The sequence below is a fragment of the Sipha flava genome, unplaced genomic scaffold, assembly GCF_003268045.1.
Source record: "Sipha flava isolate LNK unplaced genomic scaffold, YSA_version1 34_pilon_pilon, whole genome shotgun sequence".
Lineage (NCBI taxonomy): Eukaryota > Metazoa > Arthropoda > Insecta > Hemiptera > Aphididae > Sipha > Sipha flava.
In genome coordinates this window covers 2,713,952-2,739,684 of record NW_020273045.1, presented here as the reverse complement: position 1 = coordinate 2,739,684, position 25,733 = coordinate 2,713,952, and the positions used below count along the sequence as shown (strand labels likewise).

General features: G+C 31.0%; 1 protein-coding gene and 1 pseudogene across 3 annotated transcripts in view; one reads left to right on the top strand and one right to left on the bottom strand.

The window, feature by feature from the left end:
• Positions 1 to 7,070, bottom strand: part of LOC112687457 — a 16,286-nt pseudogene extending 9,216 nt beyond the window's left edge.
• The window catches only part of LOC112687375 (glycoprotein 3-alpha-L-fucosyltransferase A-like), a 26,664-nt gene extending 931 nt beyond the window's left edge, over positions 1 to 25,733 (top strand). Inside the window, exons 1-6 of one of the 3 annotated variants that reach the window (XM_025560038.1) lie at positions 43 to 527; positions 10,383 to 10,601; positions 21,348 to 21,450; positions 21,918 to 22,258; positions 22,629 to 23,053; positions 24,043 to 25,733. In XM_025560038.1, coding sequence (XP_025415823.1) covers positions 10,428 to 10,601; positions 21,348 to 21,450; positions 21,918 to 22,258; positions 22,629 to 23,053; positions 24,043 to 24,427 — 1,428 coding nt within the window. In that variant the 5' untranslated portion in view covers positions 43 to 527; positions 10,383 to 10,427 and the 3' untranslated portion in view covers positions 24,428 to 25,733. Of the gene's footprint in view, positions 1 to 42; positions 528 to 9,078; positions 9,711 to 10,382; positions 10,602 to 21,347; positions 21,451 to 21,917; positions 22,259 to 22,628; positions 23,054 to 24,042 lie in introns of those variants that run through there. The other 2 variants (XM_025560037.1, XM_025560036.1) reach the window with 2 other exon arrangements.

Below are 25,733 nucleotides of genomic sequence, written 5' to 3'. Positions count from 1 at the left end.
TCCCTAGACAGATTCGGAAGTTGACCGTTATCGTTTTTGTGGACGTATTTTTCTTTTCCCGTCACTTTTAAACTTTTTGAACAACCTCTACCCTCTCAGTGACCCTCGACTTAGGTCGCGCCTACGCGCGCCCCCCGATTACGCAAAAGAATAAATACTCGTCTCCGACGGTCGATTTAATTTTTTTAATTTCGATCGGGCACGACCGACGTTAGCACGTCAAAAAATCGCGTTTAACCCATCTTGTGAGCCGCGTAAAAATCCCGACCGTTTTGCTAAAAAACCCTTTGATGTTATCGTGTTGCGCACGTTTCACATGTAAAGTACCATCATCAGATTGTTGTTATCAAACGTCACACACACACATACTTACACCCTCCGCAGGAGCCGGAAAGTGCACGAGGAGCTGTTCGATATGTCGTTTCGATCCGTGGAGAGGGCTTTTGTCGAGAGCAACTGGTCGGTGGTGGCACGCGAGAGAAACTACGTTTCTAACGTGATTTACATATATAAATTTATATTTACAGGTACGAGATGTCAATATTATTCTTATCGTTATATCTAACGAAAGTATATTGTGTTCTCTATTCCGATGATAATGCGTATAATAATACAATTTATTTGTACGGGGACCTATTTTTTTTTTTTTAAATTACAGGCCTTGTAGACAAAAAATTTAATTAATTTGGAAAAATCACTAAAATATACATAAAAAAGAATGTAAATATTTTTGAATCGGCCATAATTATAATACAGATAGCAACAGATTATACATAGTAAATTGATATTGAGCACAATTCGTGCGAAATAATTTATTATTTAATTCCAATAGGATGCTGATAGGTTGCACGTCGTAGTCGAATAATAACGATAAAATATATTTTAAGACTAATTTATTAAAAGTAAATATTATTTCTCGTCGAAATTTATTAAATTAATTAAAATTTGTCTTCGATCCACAATTGGCCGAAACCGGCTCAATCGTTATTATCAATTGAAAAAGAAACCATGAAGACAATTTACCTCGATTCAGTTATTGATGATTATTGTGATCAAATTAAGAAAAATCAAATTTGTTTTCAATAAGCAATATTTATACTTACTTATATTTGAACAGATAAAAGTTAATTATTATACTCTACACATTTATTGTTTGAAAATTTGGGCGTCTTTGGATATCTTCCTCGGATCTAAAAATCCCTAGATCCGGCCCTGTATGCGTACCATAATATTATTAAATGTATATTTAATAATATTTTCATAGACGTAGTTGGTGAGGTATTTGACCTTTTTGAAATTAAAAATAAAATTTCCGGCAATAGTATTTCACTTTTAGATGTTTTTGCAGACTTTAATTTTATTATTAAAATTAGAATTAATTCGCAAATTAGAATGCGTTCGTGTTGTATAGTTATTTTATTAAATGAACATTAGTTGTCGCGTGTAATATGTGCGCGTGGAATTTGAAAAATAATATAAAACCATCCTTGAAAAAATATCTTATCAGACTATTGTGTTTTATGTAATCAAACGTCGCGTGTGTAATACGAAGTTTGATCGATTAATCCCTGAAATATTATAGTACCCGTAAGCCCACGGCAACTTATAATATTATTCCATTATACATACAGGATGCTATATATTTATTTACAAACTGTTTGTGGTTTTTGAGTCATAAAATTATTCTGTTTGTTAACGTATAGTTCCCGATAAATGTTAATAATTCATCATTGATAATAAAAATATATCGGTGACTAAAGCCATATCATAGCCTGTAATTGATAAAATAAGTAGCTATATTCAAAACTAAAATTTACAATTTATATATTCGATTATAAAAATAAAATAAGCCTTTTTTAATGAAGAAATCATCATTTTTTCTTTTTTTATATATATAATATTTATTGTTCCATCTACTTTGTGATTAAATGTTTGTAAAACATTTGATTTCAATAATACCAATGCACATTCAAAATTAAATCATATATAAGTTTGGTTGACTATATTTGGTTCGAGTGAAAAAACTACATTTTAGTATTATTTTAATGAATAAATAACAATGTATTGGTTAATTTTATGTTAAGAGAATAACGCAGTATTTCAAGGCAGCACAACTCAAACAAAAATATAATCATACAAAATGATGTGCGACAACACAACACAAACAACCAAGTATATTGTATATGATAACTAATAAATAATTAATGAACGACTGTGACATGTAAGGCAAAATATAATATTTTTCATTATACTATGTTGCGCAAACATTTTCATATCTAAGGGCTTGATGTAAATCGATAAAAAAAAAAAAAAAAGACTTGAAAATTCATATACGGAATAATCAGACGAAAAAATATCAAAAACGAGTATGATCATTCATCTTATAATATGATCAGGTCACCAACAGTCAGACATTTGAATTAATTGGAACAGTAACTACGACGTGTGAAAATCAAAAATGATAACTATATCAGTACTTGACAATGTTTTAATAGGAGAGTATTAACTTTCCTATCAATACGTTGTCATTCACAAATAACTAGCTATGCTAATTAAAACCTTTTCGAGGTCACTTATCATCAAGCATCTCTGGAAAATGTTTTGAAAATAATCAAGTGGTAAGCTGATCGGTTACTAAATAGTGGCAAACTGTTATAAAACTTCAGGATGATGCACTTTTCAGACGTGAATAGGTAAATTAATAAACAGTGCACAATAAAATGGAGGACTGGCTACAAACGCGTCATATCAAATACGAAACTGTATTACTGGTCGGGACGTTAAACAGTCTGTCAGTAACAACGATATGTGATTGGTGTTGCTTGGCGATGGAAACGTGATGAAATAGATTAAAATTGAAAAAAAAACGAAAACATATTATAATTAAAACAGATGAAAAAAATTCAAAAATTTAGTTCGTATTTGTGTTTATTCGTTTCTCCAAGTTGAAAAATGCATTTAAGAAATCAAGGCAGTTGAAAAACGATTTTGAACAAAGGTTGGCATAATATAATATATTATAATGCAGGCAGGAACACTAAGTCTGAAAATATTGTATGATAGGCAACAAAAATTCAGCAATACATGATTTATTTATACGAGTATTGTAGTGCTGGTATGATGATTGTCTGTTATATATTTACTGACAGCGTTTCTGCCTCATACTAAAAATAAAATCTCATAAAAGTCTTATTTAATATAACTATGACTGAAAATACCTAATTCCATATTCAATTTATCTATAATTCTATTCATACTATTTACTTAAAAAAATAACATTTAAAAATAAGAACTAGCCAGGGGCAACATTTGTAAGGTTTACCACTGTATTTACAAATTTAAAATAAATAAATTCAAATAATTGATTGAATAAAATGTTTTGAATTTTAAGCACTAGTAAAATAGATTTAGACAAATCTTGTAATATTTATTTTATTTTTTATTTATTTAAATAAAAGTATACTTACAATCTGTAATATTTGTTTTATATAATAAGTAAATTTGGTAACATTCAGATAAAATTAATTCAATACATTTAATACATTTCGAGAAAATAAAAAAATCGCATCCTTATATTACCATTTGTGCAGTCCAACATGCGGTCTAAAAAGTTGTTTTATGAAACTTGTGGTTTAAATTTTTTACCCAAAAATCTGAATGCAGAGAAAGAAGAAAGAAAAACTCGATTTTTAAACCAATGGCCATATTACAAGATAAAAATAACTTTTTTCGCAGAAAATTTTTGACTGTTTACTTCGCAAATAGACGTATCGATTTATATGAGTATATACTGAACTATCATTTTTTCACATCGCGATTTGCTTAAAATGACGCCACATCCGCATGCGTTGTTTCCATCTGGCACACATACAACAGACTCATTTACATTCAATAGCTCAAATTCAGTGATATTAGCTTTAATATTAAAATAAACTGATCTATAGTAATAAAACTTAAAAGAAAAACATTATCTAAATTTTGTTGGTTGGTTTTCTCCAATATTTTAATTTTTAAACAAATTATAAGTTTTTTTTAATTGTAATATTTTACATATTCATAACTCGCTTAAACATTAAAATATCAGAAATAACCGACCAAAAAATCACAGTTAATATTATCCCTTTAAGGTACGCGTTTCAAGGTACGTCTAGACGTTGTGCGCCTAGACTTTTGACGTAACGTCACTGTCACGATAGTAGGGATGCCCGTCAGACGCAGTCTCTATGCTTTGTAACTAACCAGTGTTCACTTATTTACATCAAAGTTTGGCTTTGCCCTAAGGAAATAAAATTATATCGAGAAACTATTATTCTCCCCATTAAATTATCCTACTATATAAGAAAAAATAAATAGTAATTATATAGATACAATGTATAATAATTGCACTCAAAAGTCACAACGTTAAATTAATAACTATTGTAGTAATCCACATGATAGAACAATTTTTGTGGTATATTTATTTTACTGTGGACTATAATAAGAGTAAAATATTTTTGGAAAAATGTATTTTTAGTTTTTGACAACTTTGGGTACATGTCCTCTGTAGGGACATTGGATCTGAATGGTTACAAAAAATTAAAATTAAAATGATCAATAATAATAATAATAATAATAATAATAATAATAATAATAATAATAATAACAATAATAATAATATTATAATAATATAATTATCATAAATTATTTTAAAATGTTTCAATAAATATAATAACCAATATAATGTAATTAAAAATAAATATTTTTATTCATAATTACAATAAAATTAAATTAAATCCCTGTGTATAAAAAAATAATAAATACAATATACTTTTATAATACAAAAGTATATTGTATTTATTTATATATAATAAAATAATAAAAAATAACTTTTTTATTGATGGAAATTAAAAAAACAATTTTTTGTACTATTGAAACATAATTCGCTTTCAAATAGTTCACCTGTTTCTTTGTTCGAAATATCCAATTCTGACACATTACCGTCCCCCAATAAATCAAAAATGTCATAGTCACGTAAATCCCTAGCCATTTTTAATAAAATAAATAATAAAATAACTAATAAAATATATTATATAATATTTTAATACTTAATATTATTATAATACCGTAAAAGCATAAAATACTCGTAATACGCGTAATATAGGGAGCGAAATATAATCAGTATCGTAACGACACCGGGTACGCTAACAAAGTGATTACGAGATCACGAATGCCACGAACGTTGCGACCCAATGTCCTCCATAAAGCCAGGTTTACACGACGCGAATCTGATGCGCGAGTCAAGATTTGACACGTTTTGCCCTGTCTGAACTTGCCTCGGGTAATAAGCGAGTCAAGCGAGGATGCCTCGTGACGAGCCAGTGGCGTAGACAAGAATTTTCATTGGGGGAAGGGGGATATGTTACTCCAAAAAACTAGTACATTTTTGTATAAAAAAAATTATTTATATTTTTCTACAATATGTATTATAGTTTACAATATAATATTTATTTTTCTTGATATTATATTGTAAAATATAATACATGATATCAAGAATTTTATCGGGCGTAATAGAAATTTCCCGGTGAATTGATAATAATGTTAATCCATTTAGTCGAGTCTGAAAAGTAAATACATAAATCTAGATAGATTTATATTTTATACTAAATTTAAATACGAAAAATAACTATTTTTACTTCAGCCATCGTATTCCTTAAGTATGTTTTCAGCCTTTCAAAGCATGAAAACGTTCTTTCAGATGTCGATGTGGACACCGGTAAGGTACATAGTATTTTCAGTAGTTGATATACATTTGGAAATACTGAGAAATCACATAGTCTCAGGGCATCTATGGCTATCGTAGGATTTTTATTTGTTACACTTAGTTTTGATTGCAAAATGTACAAATTCTTCAAATTCTTGAAAATCAATGTTGCCAGAAAATATACATTGAAAACCTAGATAGAAAGTCCATACATAATGATTTTTGTAAATGGTATTTAATAACAAATGATAATTTTAATGTAACTTAGGTACCTTTTAAAATATTTTTATGGACAAGAAACCTTTCCTTAAAATTAATTATAAAAGAATCAATGTATGGTATCGCTATGGTTATTCTATAGTAAGTTTCAGGTTGAATCGTCTTATTCTCAGAAGATACATTGGCCCGATTTGCCTGTTTCTTGATTATACGTTTGAAGAAATATTAATATCCAGAAAGTCTGCCATTTTCTAATTATATTTAATAAATTAATATACTATATAATATGTATTCCTATATAACAAAAATAATTTCTAAAGACAATAACAATTAGTATACCTCAGCCTTTTTATACATTGATTTAAATTCTTTTTCGATATTTTGTCTTAAATCCTCAGGCACAGATATATTGCACTCTGCTAACTGTACGGCTTCTTTCAAGTCAATATAATTTTTTTTGAAAACATTTACATAAAGCTAAACCATAAGAAAATACCACCTAATAATAGGCGATAATTATTAACAACTAAATACAAAAAATATCATTAAAACCCAAGTACAATGTTTTATTACCTTAACACCTTGAAGAGCAATCAAAAACTCAGAATAATATTGTTATAATTGAGTTTATTGTATGATAACATTAAGATTAAAGCACAGATATATATAGTTTAATATATATATATATATATATCTGTGGATTAAAGATAGTATAACCGTAATAATAATTAATAAACTTTATAGCTTATCAGCTTAGACTACCTACTACCTAGTATGAGATCGATGGTAGTGATTAATAAGTTCTCCGACAATCTGATCAAACGTTATCTATCGGTTAAATTAAAATAAAACGATTTATAAAAATTGATAACATAGAATTTTCAGTTTTTCTATCTTCCGTGTAATGCATAAAATTTATGTAAAATATATAAAAAAAAAAGATCATGGGGGAGGATCCATCCCTCATATCCCCCCCGTATCTACGCCTATGTGGAAAGCGGAAGTTTATTCGGTATTTGGACGCGCGTCAAAGAAGATTCGTACATTTGTTTCGCGTCGTGTAAACTACTTCTTTGAGCGTCTTGCCTCGCACGTAACGTATTGCCGCCATCGTTGCCTCGCATAAACTGTGGCTCGCCCTGAATGACATTGCTTCGCGCATAGATACGTATCGTGTAAACATTTTTTTTTTAGGTGAATCAGATGTCTCGCGGAGCAACCTCGGGTATCAGAATTAAAGTCAGCTTTAAAATTAGTTATATCAAACATAATAGAATGGAAATTAGTGTAATAACCCAAAAGTACAAAAATGAAATAAAGTAGGGATATAGGTGTGGTAGGTGTGATGCGATGGGTTATTACCTTCCTCCTTGTTTAAGGGAGGGCTCTCGGGGTTGAGAAGGTTCGAGAGCCGATCAGTGCAATTGTGCAGTCTGCCAAGCTAAATAAAATAGCACTTACCTGTTCGCCGTAGATCTTCTGATGTCGACGTGAGGTTGAACAAGAAAGAACAAATGCAAATTTTAATGGCACCAGAACTGGGTATTCTTCAACACTCGTACGAAGAACGCAAGTCGAACAGATTCAATATTTTTTTCTTCTTTTATTTAAGTTAAACTTGAATGATTCAAAACAAATCGCGTATGTAAATATGCAAATCGCTCGCCGTTGATCTTATGATCGGTGCGCATGCACTGACGATCTAAGACCAATGACTCCGTGTGTCCCGTCGTTTATCTTATGATCGGTGCGCATGCACTGACGATCTAAGATTAAGGACTCTGAGTGTGTGTCCCTGTTATATAGGCACACGCGGCGGCATGGACCTTGGGCCTGTCCTTTTAATGTAGGGATGTCAATACTACTATTGTTCGACCCGTGTCGTTCGTGCGGGTATCGAAGATACCGTTATTTATTTGAAAGAATTTAAAAATATATATTGTATACATAATAAAATATTTGTGCCGTCTTTAACAGTCGAATGATGCACATCATTACATTAGTTAAAAACACTCATACGATAATTGCCGAAATAAGAAAAAAAAACCAAATAATTATCACTATCGGTTAATAATCTATAGACGTTTATATATACTAATTCCGTGAAAATAATAACGACGAAATAATATAAAATAACTAAATCTATAATTCTAGAAATTCGAATCCCACATTATTTACAAAACTATTTTTTGATTCTACGGTACATTTCCTATAAATTCAATACATAAAATAATACATTATCACAGCAATAGTATTAAATTAAATATTGTTGCGTCTCATATAGAGGACACTGAAAAGGGCTAATACAAAAACTAACACCATTACATTAGAATGACTGAACGCAAATTTTCCATATTCCTCGTACGCTTGTCAAACGATGACAACACACGCGGGTGGAGGAGCGTCCTACTATGTCTACAATTTATGAGAATAGCCAGTTCATAGATTACGGCGCCATTGTATTCGTTTGACGTTTTTGACAAGTTGTGACCGCTATTCAAATCGTTACTCAAATTTATATTTACCGCTTTGTTATGTCACAACAATTATTTTAAACTAATAACGTTTTAATTCACTCCCTTAGTTAATTGCATCTACAAATTCAAACGTAAGTATACGGTTAAAAATTATAGACATTATTCGTAATACCTTACTGTCGGGATAAGTTGTAATAATTTGTTGAAAACATTTTCGAAAACTCTCAACAAAAAAAAAAAAGACACCAATACTGTATAAATATAATAACACGATTGACGCTAAACTCTTACGTTTCGAATTTTATCATTGGTTAATTTAATAAATGTGAGCGTTGCAAAATAATCCGGCTTTATAAAATTGATAATGATTTGAACGTATCCGACAGCTAACCTATTTATCAAATAAAATAGTTAAATAAGATGAATATCGTTGAGCACTTAGAGTTTTTCAATTTAAAAATTATATATTATATAAAAAACAATTGTATTAAATAATTATTGTGTGTTAAAAATATTTTGCAATTGTATAAAACAACTCGTCTAATATAATTAAATCCTAATATATATTTACCAATTATTGAATTGTATTATACACGGTGTTTCAAAAGTCTTCTTCCGAACTGATATAGTTCGGCAACGGTTAATCGCAGGTTAATGACTGATGTATTAATGGAAAGATTAGATAGCTAAGTTTATTTTAAGTTATCTAGTTGATAAATTTGGCACAGTAACGGTTAGTGAACTAGGAACCGTTAGTTTGTTTCGTTATGACGAGTACGCAACAAAAAGCGTTTTGCGTCCTACGTTTCAATAAGTGCGAGTCGGCATTAACGGTTCAATATGATTTACGAGGAACTTCAGTTCCCTGATTTTCGAAGAACTTAGGGAACTGAAGTTCCTACTGCACAAAGCATTCGACGTTGGCACCAAACGTTCCAAGAAAGTGGTTGTCTGTGTGCACAAAAACACTCAGATCAACCTCGTACCTCTGATGAAAACATCGAGCATGTTCGACAGTTTCGTTCGAAGTTCATCCCTGGCCACCACGTTCCCCTGACCTCACAATGTGTAATTTTTCTTTTATGGGACTACATAAAAGATAATGTGTATGTACCGCCATTACCTACTAACTTGGAAGAGCTTAAAATCAGAATCAAAGATGCTGTCAATGCCGCGATACCAGAAATGATCAGCAACATTTGGGAAGAATTTGATTACCCTATAGATGTGTGTCGGGCGGCCGGTGGAGATCATATTAAACATTTGTAACCAAAGTAAATAAAACTTGACTATTTTAAGAATATATTTTACTTTATTTCACCCTTATACCTTCATTTTTAATATAATTATAAATTTTTGAAATTGGATGAAGACTTTTGATACACCGTGTATATTTAGTTTGAATCTTTTTTTTGTTATTTTAATTTGTATTCAGTGAAAATCAATTATTTGTTAGAGAAACGTCGTCTTCTTCAAACATGAGATATTCCTTCCATATTATTAAAATATTCCAAGACTAATAAAATTTATTTATAGTTATATATTTTATTTCGTTAATAAAATAAACCACAAAGTATAAATTACCTTGTTTCTTATTTTTTAAACATATTTTTTTTACAATAATTGTAAATCTTTTATTAAAAAATATATTTTTCCTGTTGTAATGTAAATGAACTTCATTTTTGAATAATTTGAACATTTCATAAAAAACATTTATCAAATGCTCACCCCGAAAAAAATTTCTGAAAGAAACACTGTGGCCGAGCGTATAACTACCGATCGTTGTGCGAAGTCCCGCGACGAAAAATTTTAGTACAGACCCCTGCGCAAAAGAGTTTCACTTCAAAAACTTCCTTTGTACCGTGCCGATCGTACCATAAGTACCACTCGTTTTGTTTTACCCTTTTCGTAATAATGCAACAAAACGGTCTATTGTTATGTTTCAGAATATTGATATATATTATACTCGAGAGCGTATACAAGCAGAAAACATGACCGGTCGGCAAATACGTCGTCTACTGTACGGTTTGCTGATCCTGGCACTATTCGTCATAGTCCTGCACAGCGGTCGTACCGCATATTGGCTTGCCAAAGATGGATACTACCCATCAGAGCCGTCTGCAAACTTCCATGCCGAGGCCCAAACTGACTACAGCGAACAACAGGTAGGAAAAAATTTCACAGATTACGGTAGAAGCTGCGGTGTAACAAAACACCGTGGGGTAGTTATGCGAATCTTCAGTGAGGGTTCATTTGCACTTTTCAATATTTTACTCTACATTCATTCGTGTTAGGTATGACACAGGATTATTAGAAAATATTATACACATACATTTTTTTTTCGATCCTAAGATTGGTTTTTATCAAAAGTAATCACAAGAAATGCTCTATTCAAATTGAGTCAATTCAAAGAACTCTGTCGTTCGACATATCTTTTAGCTCACTTAGGAAGTGTTTACAGTATCCTTTATATTTGGCTGATGTATTTTGTTATAGGTTTTCCTCTTTGTCGCGTTTCTGTTATCATTCCTTCAATTATTAAACTATGCAATACGTCTCAGTGTGTGTCCAATGTGCATCTGCAATCATCATTCATCTGCTTTTACATCCTTCTTCTTAAAGCATCTATCAATAATAATATTTTTCTATTGTCATTAGAACGTCCTAACTTCTTTTTTCTTCAGTCATTTTATTCTCTGTATTTTTCACCAGCATTTCATATCAAAAGCTTGTATTATGTCTTTTTTTTTTATTTATTTATTGTTCATATTTCGTTCCATGCTACACTCCAAACATATGATTTTATAAGCCTACTTTTAATGAATATTTTCATGGTTTTCGAAGTTAAAAGTCTCTTTTTTTTAAGGAATATGATTTTTTTCTTAACCTATTCTGTTTCTGATTTCCTTTATTGATACTCTATGATCTACTTGCGATGATCTACAATTACATTGTCATCTAGTATTATATCTATTGTCGGTATGTTATTCAAGTCCTCTTCTGAAATGGCTGATGTAGCAACTGGTAAATACCTATAGACAGGCACGTAGGTAAAGGAGGGCCAGAGTGTGCCTGGCCCACTCTAATATGTGTCCGACCTTAGGCCGGCCTACCTAAAGTATTGAGAGGGGCTCATTATTATATGATTGCTTTTAATTTTTACCAAATTTTTAATATTGCCTAAATATGACGCAAATAAAACCAAATACATCGGGTTTTAATTATAATCTAAGTCATGTAACTTGTAACTAAATTTAAACGATCGATTAGGAAATGATTGCTATTTATAGCTAAATACCGGTACTATACTACAATGCCAATTTGTTCTTATCATATCTAGACAGGACTACTGCAGTGGTTCTCAATCTTTTTAGGACCACGACCCAAATTTTCTTCTAAAAATCTATCGCGACCCCATAGTTTTACTTTTACAGAATCAATAAAAAATAATTTCAAAAAACAATTTTTTTTTATTTTATTACTTATTTACTACTTTATAATAATAATAATATAATACTTAATTAATAATCAGGCGTATATGATGAATGTGCTTGTTTCTTACAATCTGTATAATTAAAGAAACTTATCACGACCCCCAAAAATTGACTGGTGACCCCCCTAGGGGGTCGCGACCCACAGTTTGAGAAACACTGGACTACTGTAAACTTGTATGTCTATTTTTAAAATACTTTTAGCGAAGGTATTGTCATTATATTGATTCATATAGAAATATAGAATTATATTATGGTCTCCGATTGGGCACTTATATTCACATTCAGCGCATGCCGCACTGATGCTAACGTCACCTGCGTTAATATTTGTACAATTTATAGTATTTATACATTTTATCTTATATATTTAATACTTAAATTAATTTTAAAATGGCATCTCTTAGTGAATGTGCCAAAAGAAAACTAAAATTACAAAGAGAAGAGCAAAATGATAAAATATGGTATTATTAGGTTATATACATATATATTTGTAGTAATGATACGCTGATAACTACCTTTTAATAATATAAAAAAGTCCTGGGAGGAGAGGGCCCACCTAACATTGGCCCACCCCTAGTGAATATTTTCTGACTACGTGCCTGCCACGATGTAGATTATATTAGAAAATAATAATACGCTTCACAATTCATAACTATGGCAGGTTATATATACATATTTTATATTCAAATAAAATGTTTGGAACAATCCGAGATTGTAAGTATGGATTGGTCATTTTGGTGGGGCTTGCAAAAAATTCGCAAGACATCGCCAAAATTACAGATTTGATTTCTAAATCGTAAAAACCAATTTGCAATTAATTTGCAAAATATTGGCATAATTTTCAAGTTTATCTGTCAACTTATTGGGACTAACTTCATGAAGATTCATTTTATCAAGTTCTGCATAGCGCCCGTCTTCTAGGGAGGATAAAATAACACATTTTAATCAGAACAAAGTTAGCAATGGAGTTAAAGCAAACATACAAGCCCTCAAAGATTTAAAAGCAGAATCCTAAAAATGTATATACATAATACAATACTTATATTTTTGAACAAAAAGAACTTAAGGATTAAAAGTTACTTAAGCATCATAGCATTAAGGTCGCGATGGGATAAAATTTTAAAATCGTAAATCACTTGTTCAAACAACTGGTACCATACCGTTTGTTTAATTTTGTACATCGTATGTTATGTGTATCATACAACGAATGTGAACTATAATGCCAACACCTAGGTCTGCAATATGTGATCTGTAAAAAAGTATTGTAAATGTTTAATCTAAACAAATACCACAAGTTCATACATACTTATTTTTAAGTATGATAAAAATACTCAAACTTTGTTTGGATTGAATCATTTTCATTTAACTCGTTACACTTATAAGTACTTCTTATTATACTTTATTTATTTATTGTATTATATTTATACCTATTTTTTTATATTTTATTTAATTATTTTATTCGGTTAAAATTTAATTTGATGCTGTAATGTTGATTTGTCATTTAATACATACGATTATTTATAATATACTTTTTTTTCCTATTTTTCGATTAAATTTTCTAATATAATAATATAAGAAAGTCATGAAAGTTAACACGAAAACTTTCATATGTATGACTATTGATAATAGAATATACATATATATATACGAATAAAGATGTAAATTATAATGCAATTTAGGCCGTTTTATTGGAGATGGGTGTCACCCGAGTGCGTCCTCCTAATTATATCGTAGGTTTTTAAAAAATATATTTTAATTTCAAATAAGTTTTATAGAAGATTTTATGTTTGTCAAGCCTGAAGATGAAAAATTAAATCAATTTATGGATTATCTAGTCGAAAATTATATAGATCCACAGTCAGGCTTCCCTCCTCACACATGGGCAGATATGAGCAGTAGTAGTGAACATAGAAGTAGCGAGACTTCGTGTTCAGGGCATACAAGAAAGCTATAGTTATATAACTATTTATTTATTCATTTATTTATTATTAACAATACGGGCTGAGCCCAATTTACATAATATGATAACACTGATAACACTAATTAAATTTTATATATGATAACAACCATAAAAATAGTGACTATTACTAATATACTAATTTAAAAACATGAAAACCAAAAAAAAAATAAATAAAAAATATAACAATGCTACAGAAATGATGGATCATTATTTGCCATACGCATCATTCTAAAAATTGGCTGGTTCTCAGAATAGTTGGTGTTGCATTTAGGAATAAAAAATGGATAGATTTGACGGACAGAAGAGCAAGGGACTTTAAAGTTAATCATGGAAAGTAGGACAGGAGAGTCAATACAGCCATCTATTATTAGGCGGAGAAATTTCAGGTTAGCAATTTTTCTTCTATCAACTAATGAAAATAAACCAAATTTAATTAAAATTGGGTTATAATCATGAGGTGGATGGTCTATCTTTAAAATAAATGCTGCATATTTGAGGAATTTACGTTGAACTCTTTCAATTTGATCCTTACCACAAGAAGTGGAAGGATCCCATACAACAGCACCATATTCCAAAATTGACCTTACGTAGGCACAATATAAGATTTTTATGGGAGAAGTTAACTTAAACTCATTACAAATTCTTTTTATAAAACCAAGCATTTTTAGGGCCTTGCAGCATATATTGTCCAAATGGGAATGGAAATTTAACTCTCGGTCAAACGTGATACCAAGGTCATAACTATATATGCAAAAAGCGAACTTACAAAGAAAAATAGTAACCTCCAAAAAAGAAGAATATAAATTGATTGCACGGTATGCAGTTGCATACTCTACGTCCCTCTGGTTACGTCTATGGTAGCGAACGAACAACAAATGCGTGTGAGAGCTTCCACACAATATTTAATTCGTATTTTAATACACCTCATCTAGACATATATTCCTTATTAGAAATTTAAAAATTCTTCTCTATCTTCTCTCTATCCTTTTCTATCTTCTAGAGTTCCTATTATGGCATTTGCAATTTGTCTACCCTCAGCGCCAGTCGTTTCATGGATTCATTGATATCAACATTTTTTTTAAAAACACATGTTATCTAATGGTATAATGTTGTATTTCGAGTTCTCAGTACTGTTGAGATTATAATATTATTGTTGAGTGCATTGGAAGCAGTACAAAAATAGCTGTTGATAAATTAATTTATTTTATAAAATTTTAAATTTTGGTTATCATATTTATTTGTTAAACTAAAAAAAAAAAAAAAATCGTTAAATCTATCAAATATGCATATAAAAGTTTTTAGGCTTGAAATATGTATATACGTATAAAGAATAACAAAATATGAAAAATTTTTGTATTTGAAATATAATAATGGATCGAGTTTATATCTAACCAAAAGTTCAATTAGCACTTTTTAAACAAATATATAAATGCTTAAAGTTCCAAGCCTTGCTGATGACTTATAAACAAATATTTAGTTGCTTTTTTCCATTTAAAATACTTTTGTTTGCGTTTATATGTGTTTTAGTCTGAACCCAAGAGATGAAACATTTTTATTTTCAATTTTACAACAAAAACTCGGTTTATTATAATTTTTCGTCCTTATAAATATGACCGAAGAAAAAAAGAATAAAGTATCAGTGAAAAAAATAATGGGTATTCTTTCAAGTAAAAAGAAATAAAACCTCATAATCTGGACTTTTCCAATAAATACATTATTGCACAGTATAATGTGTATAAAATTATAGCGATTTTTTGATTAGGTAAGTATTATTGTACTAACAATTCAACTTTTAAAACATAACTGTTTACGTAAATTTATATAACACGTGAAAAGTTACATCAAGTTCACTCTTTTTGTATAAAAAAAACAACTTAATTATTATTATTATTATTATTATTATTATTATTATTACTGTATGAAGTAATGACAGTAGTATACTAATAAAAAATTAAACATGTTAATGCATTTTTAATTCTTTAAATATTAATAAATTAATATCGCATATACGTTGTTTTATAATTTAAATAATACGCCGTATATTACCTAGGTATAATTTGTTTAAAAAAAAATGTTACTATTTACTAATATCAAGCTAAAAATTAAATATTTATGTCCGGCATTATTGTTTTATAACTTTACCGTCGTTTATATATACATATATATATCGTTGATATAATTAATCATATTATATTATGAACTGCTCTAAAAATAATTTTTTTTTTTTAAATAATATTCTATAAATAATTATTCGAAAATGTATATTCTATTTTTATAATAACTTCTATTCATTATCTTAACAAGATATAATACCAAAAATTATTTAAGTACAATTCTCTTTTAGTTTTACCAACTTTAGTAACAAGTAACAATCGATTTTTACTACTGTACAAAAAGACGAATGTATAATAATAAGTGTTATACATTATTTGCCATTTGTTCCGACAGTTGTAATTGTGACGTAACCATAGAGAATATATAATCAAACCATACCAAACAGTATTGAAAAAAAAAAACTTTTCAAAAACTAAGTATTTCACCAATCATGTGCACGGAGTTGAATACAGTTGTTACTATAGTTGAACTGCTTAAAAATGTTTTATGTATCAAATTCTATATAAATACCAAAAATAAAATAATTTAAATTAATACAACAAAGTGCGAACAAAAACTTTTGAAATATATGTATTTCAAATAAAAAACAAATTTGAATTAAACATTAAATTAATACAGTAGCGACTTACCAAATTTTGATATGTAAATCAGGGACGTGAACGAGGAAATTTTGAGGAGAGAGTTATATATTTTATGCTTAATTATAATAATATAAATATCAATTGCAGGAAAAAACATAACTATAGAAAAAAACCAGAGTATTGTGGAAAAAATAGGATTACTCCAAAACTTCCCCTTGGCACTCCTCTGATAGTAATCGACCAAAATAGCAAAATTACGTAGTTTAAAACATTACACGCTCATAAATTTGTCGAACAACATATTTATATCAAATGTGTATATATTTTATTTTCTATACAGTGAGTTCATCGATAAAGGTAACACGAAATATTTCCAACGCATTACCTTGTTATTAATTCGAGTTTTTTTTATCTGTAAAATTACTTAATTTACACTTATTTTTGAAAAATTAAATTTTTTTTACATTTTTGTCTCGCGCGAAATCAAACAAATATTTTTTTAATAGTAACCTCTATTTTTGAATTTATATTTTCATTACATTATTTTTTTTAAATAATTTTGACTTAAAAAGTTTTGTTCATCTTGAAAATTGACCAATTGAGAAAGTGAGTAAGTCTCGACATACAGATGCGTATTTATCGTATTTTTCAACAGTCTATCCACGGTTTTGCTATAAGTCATGTGGTTTCTTATAATTTTTCTGAAAAATTAATTACACTGTTTTCATGTACATAACATTTACATTATTTGCACACCATTATTAATTTAAATAATTTACTCGTATGGCACATGGGTAAATTTATAGATGATTAACGAAATAATTCTAAACAAATTTACAAATATAATTATTTGTAAATATACAATAATATAAAATTTTTAAAATATACAAATAATATTATTCTAAATTTAATTAATCTGAAAAACAAATTTTTGATTTTAATAAACTATTTAATTATAGTCTAAATGTTATATTATAAGCTGATAATTTTGGTTTTATTTCTATCAAAATTATTTTGTCTCTAAACATCTTTTGTTAAAATTCTTGAATTATAACGTAATTTTAAATTATTAGATTCAACCAAATGCATTAAGATAAAATATTCTAATATTTGCTTTACGTTTTGATGACTTTTATTATTATTTGTCTTGGAGAAGAACAATTGAGTGTAGAATATTTTATTCGACATTGTCACGTTCACTTTCTCGAAATTTTGTAACATTTATTCTTCACATTATTACACCAATTATTAAGATACTAAACTTAAACGAGCCGCAAGCCGAGGGCCGAGCTCAGCTTTTTCAGCAACGTTATCGATTGATTTAATGGAATAAATATTTTTTTTATCCGTAATATACTGACATTTTAAACATTTAACATTGAAAGAAAATATAATCTTATTTCGATATTATCATTCGTGTGCAAGCAGTTCGATAGTGTGCATTCTTTTGTACATCGCTCCCGGATGCACTCTCCGAACCTTTTACCAAATGGAAAATGCTATGTTTTATATCAATCGACGAAATACTTAGCTCTATTACTATCAACTCGCATGCTGACCCACCTTCAGAATAATACTCCTTTAAATAGAGTAATATATTCTATTTTATCTTATTCTATTATATTTTATTCTATCTATTTTAATATATTATTACTATTATTTTATACATGTGTAATTTTCATTCTGCTATTGCTACAAAACACATTGCAATTATAATTCTATAACATTAATCAGACCATAGATGCCTCCATGTGCGGCGACCTTTGGACCTGGACAATACTGATGACATGGCCCCTGGAACTGTATCCCCAATTAAAATCATCAATAAAACTAGTAAAACAATGAAAATAAAAATAAACGTAACTTATCTACATCATCTACCCTATCGCAATCACCGTCATTTATGGCTAATATAAAGAAATCGAAATTATTTGTTATACCAAACAGATATACCGCTTTCTCCACAGAAGAGAAGGCCGTAAGACGTTTGGGCACAGATCGATATTTTTACTTGAAATTCGGGAGAACGATTGGGAACTCACGTTTAGGTACACTTTTTTTCAGACCACAAAAATCAATACAACGTTTGGGTACATAATATTTTTAAATTAATACTATGTTTGGGTACCATGTTTAGGTACACATTTTTATATTTTAATAATTTCATTTGCTTATCTATATTTATTTATTTTATTTTTTAGAGCCTATTAGCGTTACTCAAGAGACACCACGAGGAGGTTGGCTCATAGTCTCCCAAAAATGTTTATTGTTTATTTATTTAACTATATTATTTTTTTTTCTGACAAAATGTGGACCAATGTCATATGGATAATTCCTTATATCATTTTTAACTTTAAACTCATTGTATTTTTTAAAATATACTCAACGTTATCTGAATCCTCTTTTCTTATAATATTTTTTATATTTTTCTTAATACTGCATATCTTTAAATAAGTTTCTTCTTGAATTTCCATCAACGTATTGATTATATTAAAACAAATTTGATGGCTTGTATAAAACTGACTATTAAAGTCTCGATGAAATGATTAAATTTGTAAAGTTATATACTCGTAAACATATGTAATATTATATTGATGCAGGTGTAATAAAGATTATAGTTAATAACAACTATCAAGAGTATAAAACGTATAAATTCGTAGTCGCAATAATATTAACGGTTTGGAGATAAAGTATCGAGCAATAAATTAATATACCACTATTGTAGATTACGTGTTTATGACGTGTACCCAAACGTTCTCTGATTTACCAGGTAAAAATATAAAATACCTTTTATTTTGTGTCCAAACGTTATGTTTATTTGTACCCAAACGGGTTGGATTTTGAGTCAAATTCCGATTTTGTGACCAAACGTTCATCGCCCGAAGAATACCGTCGAGAACATCGATAATCTATCAATCAAAACAAGGGGCAGTCATATACCACTAATAATACACCAAAAACTACTTTACCCCCAACCATTCTTATTGAAGGGATTCTTGATTATGTGGGTCTACTAAATCACGTAAATCGGACCAAATACCTTCTCGTGCAAATCTACCTCAACTAATCTAAAAGTTCAAACTGAAACCCTAGACGACTATAAAAAAATTACTACTCGTAGTTTAATGAAAAATATTGATGGGCAGTTCCACACATATCAGCTTCAACCAGATAAACCTTAAAGTGCCATCATAAAAAACCTGTACTCGTCCACTCCAAAAACTAAAATCACTACACTTATAGAATAAATAGGCCACACTATGAGAAATGTCACCAGTGTTGAACACCATCAAATGAAAACCTCGTTGATCATATTCTTTGTTCGACATTGACCTTAATGGAAGTGTTAGCGATACATTATTTATTTATTACTTCTATTTTGTACACTAAAGTAAAAATAGAAGAATAGGGTTGCCATACATCCTGGTTTGGTCGGGACAGAACCGATTTTGAGTATGGCATCCTGGTGTCCCGATGTAGCGTTTCGAGACTGACAATTTTCCCGGAATGACACTTTAATAACGTATGTTTGAATTTTATTAAGTTTGAAAAACCATAATATTATTGTCATGATAAAATAAATAATAAATAAATAAATAAATAAATAAATAAAGTCGAACAATTTACTGTCGAAATCTATTTTTAATTATTTTCCCAACTAAGCGACTATTATTCTTTGTCAAATAAGTTCTTCGTATTTCCATTTCCTCACGATAGTTATCGCTAATCGACCATTATTTAATATTTTGTTAGTTGTAGTGAACTAATCACTGTAGCGTAAGATAGTTAGTTATATTGTTGTCAATGTTTATTTCAAATCTTCCATCACTGATGGGGATGCCATAGAAGTAAATAATTAATAAGTAAATATATTTTTGTAATAATTGTATCCTGTATAATTAAAAAATCAATAAAAATGTATGTCAATAAGAAAAAATTAAAAAAAAAGTTTGTCCCGGTTTTCATCAAATAAAATATAGTAACTCTACAGAAGAGCTCTATGAAATAAGTATATTTAATAAATAAGCTACTAAAATTTAAATTATTATCAAAAAAGTTAAAAACTTTTTTCAAGCTATATGAGACCAATAATTACATATGCATGGTTCTAAACGAAAGGTAATAACAGCAAACTGGCAATATTAGAAAGAAAGGTACTCAGAAACATTTTTGGCTCAATATACAATATAGAGTTAGGAACATTCGAAAGAAGGAAAAATGACGATCTATGCAGACTATATGGAAAAACTAATATTTTATCATATACGAAAATCAAGAGAATGGAATGGTTTGGGCATGTATAGAGAGCTGATAATGATATCATAAGAAAAGATCAATAGGCAGACCACGAATAAGATGGAAAGATGCGGTATAGAATATTATCAAAATCTTGGGAAGAAATATATCGGTTGACGTAGCATTCAACAGGGAAAAAAGGAGAGGATTGCTTATGGCAGCTCAGGTCTTACAGGAAACGTTAAACTAAAAAAGAAGTAATGTAATGATTTAATATGTATAGTTTATGATTTGGCAATGTGTTGCCAATATTCGAAAACGTTTTGGTATGTAGAGGTAAAAATACCCATGAAGTGATAGAATAAATCGTAAGAGTTAAAAATGACGTCCGTCCCTGCATTATTGTCTATAGGTGTTAAAACGTAAATCTCAAGTGATTTATTCAACATTTTAATTTCATAATTTCTAACAGCATCATAATCAGATTTGAATAATTTTATATTAATTTACAAAAAATTGAATTTACAGAACTTACAATATTTGGAATTGCCAATTCAACCTATGACATCCGATTCTTTAATGACGGAAAAAAATGAAATTTCAACGTTGCAGTTACCATGGTATTTTAAAGGTAAATGAATCTAATGATCATAATCATAATCATCGTTGAATAAATTAATAATATTTTTTTTAATTCAATGGAGCTTGAATGCTAAAATCCAAAAAAAAAAAAACTTGAATACTTAGATTTAAATTGAAGTATAATTAGGTCTATCCATTCAAAATTTAATTAATGAGATTTTCGATAAAAGTTTATTAAATATCGTATAGGAAAAATGTTTATCGTAAACCAGGTAAATACATGTTTAATACTATTCAAAATGTATAATATCGAATACAGCTTATTGAAAAACAACATGCATACCACAGATTTTTTTAAAATATAAAGATAATGAACATATATGGTAGCTATATTAATAGGATTATAAATTTTAATTTTCCTTACCACTGAATACTAAACATAAATATTATATTATTATTACTATTGATAATAAAGTAAATATATTTAATACTTATGCTTATTTGTTACGTATGTAGATGGTGTGCTACGACCAACTAGAGCTCAAATAAATCCTAGGACTGGACAGAGAACGAGTCAAATATGGCCTAAGGAACAAAAGGATGGCGATCGCATAGAAGATCAACTTATGTTTGTGCCCCCCAATTATCAATACGACAATGAACCGATGAAGACAATTTTGCTCTACAACGGTTTGAGTAACTGGATGGTGGACGACGGACAAAACGCATTTATATCGAAACAATGTCCAGTGAACAGATGTAAAATTACAACTAAAAAATCGGAAGCTCCAGACGTGGACGCAATTTTGTTCCGTGATCATTTTACACATCCCGGTCATAGAAAAACCGGCAAACAGGCAAGATTTACAATACTATAAAATATAATAAACGTTTTTTATTACCAAAAATAGTCGATTCCCATTATACCTATTATGGATTATCATATATCTTATACGGTTTGTATGTTACGAAATTTACGTCAAATTTTCCATTCGTAATACAAACAATTTTAAAAGCCTATCAAAACCAATTCGACCAGAAATCTATGCTGCGTTGCCCTGAATTCATATTCATTTTTCGGTTTACTCGTATACATGTACCAATGCTTTTAAGTTTATTACAGACGTATCCGCTCTAATATCGTTCAACTCTTTTACCTGACCCGTGAAATCTAATAAATTGCTGGATGTTAGATTTTGATTTATATTTTTATATTTTATTTTGCAGGTATGGATTTTATATTTCCTCGAGTCACCGTACCACACGGAACTCATTACTTACAATGACGTGTTCAACTGGACGGCTACTTATCGACACGACAGTGATATCGTAACACCATACGAACGATGGGCGTATTACGATCCGTCGGTAACCCAAGTCGAACGACTAGAAAAGAATTATGCGTTCAACAAGACGAAAAAAGTCGCATGGTTTGTGTCGAACTGTGGTGCCAAAAACGGAAGACTGCAATACGCTAGAGAGTTGGCCAAATACATATCGGTAGACGTGTACGGTGTGTGCGGACCCTTCAAGTGTCCCAGGTCGGATAAGTGTTTCCAGATGTTAGACCAGGAGTACAAATTCTATTTAGCTTTCGAGAACTCAAACTGCGTCGACTATGTGACGGAAAAGTTTTTCGTCAACGGACTTCAGTAAGTTCGTTATTGAATTATAGATATTTAAGAAATCCCATCTGCTCTGATTATATTTGTTAATTCGATTGAACTCCGGTTTGACCGAACTTAAAGAAATCTACTCGGAGTACTTCGTACAACAATAATCACAAATAATATGGCAAAGGCGCGTTAAACAAATACTAAGCAACCTCGTATACTTTGAACTTTGAGCTAGCTTTTTAGAACCCTTTTATTATTTTATTTCTCTTTAATGTTTCACTACTTCAATGCGAAAGTAGTTAAATTGAATGGTTAAAAACATTAACCGTATTTTATTGGCTATGATTATTAATAAAAAAATAATCAAAGCACAAACGTTGATTTCTTTTTGCCGCCCATCAAAAATAAAAAAATGTGTGATTAACCGAACATAATAACAACAACCGATGTTATACTGTGTCTGCACACGTAAGTTTTGTAAAACACGCGATAGTTAAAATCTAGCAGTATTGAAATAAGACTACAAATAAAACATGTAATTATATTTGGTTTTTTAAAATTGCTCCCAAATAGCTGTAGCCGTGATTTAACATTGTTTCAGAGTTGCTTACACCGAACCTCATTAAAAGGGGTGATATATATATTGGCAACTATAACGCAATACTCAAGTGTTTCGAAAGTTTACTAGTGATTTTCCAGACACTAATAATGGTCGTTGAAAACAGAATAAATCGTTTCGAAAACATTTAATACTATTATTGCGTATAAATTGATGGTGAAACAACTGGTCTCGATGGTCTTAGAAGTGGTTTTCATACCAGCGGTGCACACTTCAGTGTTTACGTATCGCGTTTTTCTGAACTTTTTGAACTCGATTAAAAACGTTTTTTCTTCGTGAATATTTTAAACCGTCCGGTCGGTTACAGTACGTAGTAAAGACCGGGTAAAATGGGTGGGTGGGTGTAGCACGATAAGCGTTGATCGGGGAACGATCTCGACGATAAAGGGAATTTCTCGCGTTGCAGGCACAACGTGCTGCCGATCGTGATGGGCGGCCACCGGGACGACTACGAACGGATCGCGCCGAAGCGGTCGTACGTGCACGTGGACGACTACGAGTCGCCCAGACGGTTGGCCGAGTACCTGCACCGTCTGGACGCGGACGACGACCAGTACAACGAGTACTTCCGGTGGAAGGGCACCGGCGAGTTCATCGACACCAAGTTCTTCTGCCGGCTGTGCGCGATGCTGCACGACGACGGAGCGCCGGCCAAGCACTACCGGAACGTCAACGACTGGTGGCGCGGCCCGGGCGTGTGCAACAACGCGATGCCGTGGCGGAGGTTCATCGAGTCGTCCGACGATGGCGGTGACCAGGCGTCGTCGATAGGTGGCCGCGGCGGTCAATAGCGTTTGCCACAGGCGGCCGCCGTGGCGTTGGACTTCATCACCGGACGCCGCAGCCGCCGCCGCCGCCGCACCGGCCGACTCGGCGAGGACCCGTTGTCGCGGGCCGACGACGACGACATCGACTTTTGGGCGCCCGGCGGCGCGGCCCCCGTGCAACCGCCACCGGCCACCGGAAGAGCACCGCCGCCACGGTCACCGCCTCCGCACCAGCGGCCGGTCGCGCGCAAACCAGGGCCTTCGCCACCTCCGCCGCACGTGCGTATGTCGAGCGCTTCGCGGAGACGTCGCAGGGGTCGGCGAAATTGACCTAACCACGGCGGCCGCGTTAGACCTTAACCACAACTCGTGTTCCGTTCGCCGAAGTTACGTTTCTTTGGTGTTGAGACATGATGCGTTGTGTATTCTAATGTGTATTTCACAGAGTTCTCAAATCCTCCCCGACCCTTTACCGCCTGCCAACGTGTTTCACGGCCGAGTAGACGCAAAACGATTGCGGTCCGACCGACCCACCGAGGGCTGACTGTGTACACGCTGGGTATCGGAAAACGCGGATACTCATCCGGAAAAAATTGGATAACCGAATGCAAAAAAAAATAGAATTTATTTTTTTTTAAGTATTTTTTTTTAGGTATTTAATACCTATTTACGTTTAGCGTTGCACATCTCAAGCAACCTGTGCCAAACGAAAAATAGGAATCTGATGTAATGTAAATTCTCGATACAATTACGAATACGAACCGAAGTATGGTTCGTTTTACTGTATGGTTTGGAAAATATAATTAACCGATTTTCAGCGACAGACACAATTTTATAAAGTTACATTGTTGTACGGCAACCGTACTGCTATAGGACCAATATTCCTTATAATGTTATTCACATAAATACTGAAACCTTAAAATTATTGTAGGATTACGATTATAAATTACTTCCGTAGTATTTTAATATAAACTCGTTGGTAAAAATTGCATTTATATTACGTTACATTTTTTTTTAAATAAATCTGTAAATATTAAATCATGATGAAAATGTTACCTAGTGATAACCGATGACGATTGACAAGCGACTTGCTAGTATATACATCCGAAATAATAATCACCACAGCTAGTTAATACCCCTCAACTACTACTTTCCCCATCCTACCACAACCAAAAAACACACCATCGAAAACGGATATGTTTTTAGTTAATTTTGTTTCGACTTCATATCTTGAATAAATGATAATCTTCCGAAGTTACATCGGTCTAATTGTCTTCCATCGGAAAATATTATTAATAACGTTCTGTGTAATATAATTATTATTTATTAT